Source organism: Dinoponera quadriceps, unplaced genomic scaffold (genome assembly GCF_001313825.1).
Source record: "Dinoponera quadriceps isolate SergipeBrazil2010 unplaced genomic scaffold, ASM131382v1 C3946713, whole genome shotgun sequence".
Taxonomy (NCBI): Eukaryota; Metazoa; Arthropoda; class Insecta; order Hymenoptera; family Formicidae; genus Dinoponera; species Dinoponera quadriceps.
In genome coordinates this window covers 1-2,613 of record NW_014568201.1, presented here as the reverse complement: position 1 = coordinate 2,613, position 2,613 = coordinate 1, and the positions used below count along the sequence as shown (strand labels likewise).

Here is a 2,613-nt window from a genome sequence, read left to right as displayed (position 1 = left end):
ACATTGACAAAAGACATTCAAACAGACGCTTAAAGCCATCTATTGGAGCAATCGGCAATTACTTTTCGGGCAACCCAATAATTATCTCGCCTTTTGTTTCTCATACAAATTTTGTATTTAGCTTTGTATTTCTTACACTGTTCCTTTTTCACTTCTTACTCTATTTGAATTTATTAACTAAAGTCATGTATTAATATGGTTACTGTTATTCTTAAGATCTGCATTTCACGTGCAGTTAACATCAGTTACACAACGGATTTGACGTTTGTACTACCGTCTGGTGATTTGGGTAAGAAAGTCACCAGCATGCCGTTCTATGCCGTGCTCATAGTTATACAAAGTATTCAAATAACCTTAATATCCGAATCGGAATCTATCATGGATTGTTTCTACACCAACGTCACGCTACACCTCACCGGTCAGCTCGAGATATTGAAAATAAGAATCAAAGATTTTGCGAGCAAGCCGGACACCGTCGCAAATTATCGGAAGCAATTCGCCAAGTTGATCGACAGGCACTGCGAGTTAATGGAGCTCAATCACAACTTAGAAAAGACGTTCAACTTGATCATACTGTATCAACTCCTTATAGTGACTCTTTTGCTCGCGCTATTAGGTACGATGGAGATTTTGTCTCAAACTTATCACATAATCGATGAATCTCTAATGTGATCCGCGAGATACTCAAGCAATTGGATAAATATTCACACCTTCACCTTTTCATGATCACAAACTGAAAAAAATACTACATTCAAGCAAATAATTATTCAAATAGTTCCAAGTAAAATTTTTACTCGACTTAAATAAATTATACTTGGATTAAATCAATATATTGCTTGAATATAACCAAAAGGTGTTAAATTCAAGTAATATTTATTTAATCCAAGTAAAAATCTGTTCAAAACTATTGAAGTAATTATTTACTTCAATATACTACTTTTTTTCTAAGCACAGTGACCAGTGATTGCACATTCTCGTCTCAATACTCGAATAAGAAATCTCCGTGTTTCAGGATTACGGATATTAATCTGCATAAAGAACCATGAATATGTCACATTAGCAAAAAGCTCTCTAGCCTTGAGCTACGTATTTACGGAGTCTCTGGTATATTGCTATTGTGGTGACTTCGTACAGAACGAGAGCGAAGAATTATTCCACGCATTGTATCATACTTCCTGGTTCACGCTTCCTACCTCGTTGATGAAGGACTTGAGCTTTGCGATGATGAAGTCAAGCTACGCATTTCATCTCAGTGGGGGAAAGTTTTTCAGCGCTAATCGACAAGCGATGTTCAATGTTATCAAGACAGCAGCCTCGTACATATCGGTTTTACGAGTGACGTTAGAGGAATAACATGAACGAACGATCAAGCATGTCTACGTAGTGCGAATGTGGAGCGTTCGCAGGAAATATTGTATTTGTACATAGATCGTTAATACCGTATAAAAGAGGAAATATGCAAAAATTCGGTTACTATTAAATTACTTGCGAAAAATTATTACGGTCTTTCGAATGATCAGGGAGGATAACCCTTCGATTTCCACTAATCGCTAAGAAATAAAAAGAATTTTGAGTTTCAATCGCTACTTTGAAAGGGGACATCATCGCGTAAAGTCATCTCACGTAGCAGGAGTTGTTGCAATTCATTGAAGTTCGAGAGATACTTTGTTCCATTGCTAACATTTCTATCGTTGACTAATAGGTAGGTTCAAACCTACTACTACTTTGTCGACCGTTCGTCTCCCTCTGTTAAAAGATAGATAGCAGGAAGCATTTGGCTCGGGAAAAAGACCTTCCGTATGCACGATATTATCGTTACGCTCGTACCTCGCGAGAGCATCTATAATATGTACAAATGTATCCACAGCAGCAGTGCACAAAATTTCAGCGCGGAAACTGCTGCACATTATTGTACGTCGCACATACTAGCGGGTGAATTCGCCGCGCCACTTATCTTATCATCTTAAAGACAGATCGATAAGAAGGAAACGTTCCGCAGTAACTTTGTCTCGAAACAAAAGTAAGCCATTGATCCTGCTGTGGCAGAAATTCAGTCACGCATGACCTCATTTTTATTCTGCCGTCGAAACAAATCGAACATGACGGGGAAATTGGGGCAGTGAATTGCGGCAACGAAAACAACAATGAAAACATTCGGTACATGGCCATGGGAATTTCATATTTTGCACAATGGTGGACATGCATTATTCTGAAAAATAATATACCGAAATTTAAAATGTGATATGATCTTCCCTGAAAAGTCGTTATACTGAAATCCGAATATAGAAACAATCTTCCGAAGTCCAATTTTACCGAAATATTGGAATTGCTTTTTGTACAGCCGAGTGCATTAGTATTTATTCGTTTATATACAACAAAAATGTATAGATATTAATAAACCTGTATGTACTGTTTTCGAACTAATAGTTCGTCCTCACCGACAATGATATACCTCGGAACAATTGTATTCTAAAAAATATTTCTTCGGTGTTTGAATTTCGTTGTTATGACTTTTCAGGAAATTTGAAATTTTGTTTTTCCGGACAATGCACGTCCTACGCACGATTCAAAGTACAGGGTGCGGCGAAAGGTTTGCCCGAGTTTGAAAAATCC

The 2,613-nt window shown here is 37.4% G+C and overlaps 1 protein-coding gene across 1 annotated transcript; it reads left to right on the top strand.

The window, feature by feature from the left end:
* Positions 1 to 195: 195 nt before the first annotated feature.
* LOC106751536 (odorant receptor 47a-like) lies at positions 196 to 1,353 on the top strand. The gene is made up of 2 exons (XM_014632434.1): positions 196 to 616; positions 1,013 to 1,353. Exons 1-2 carry the CDS (start codon positions 196 to 198, stop codon positions 1,351 to 1,353), a joined length of 762 nt encoding a protein of 253 aa, XP_014487920.1.
* Positions 1,354 to 2,613: the final 1,260 nt, after the last annotated feature.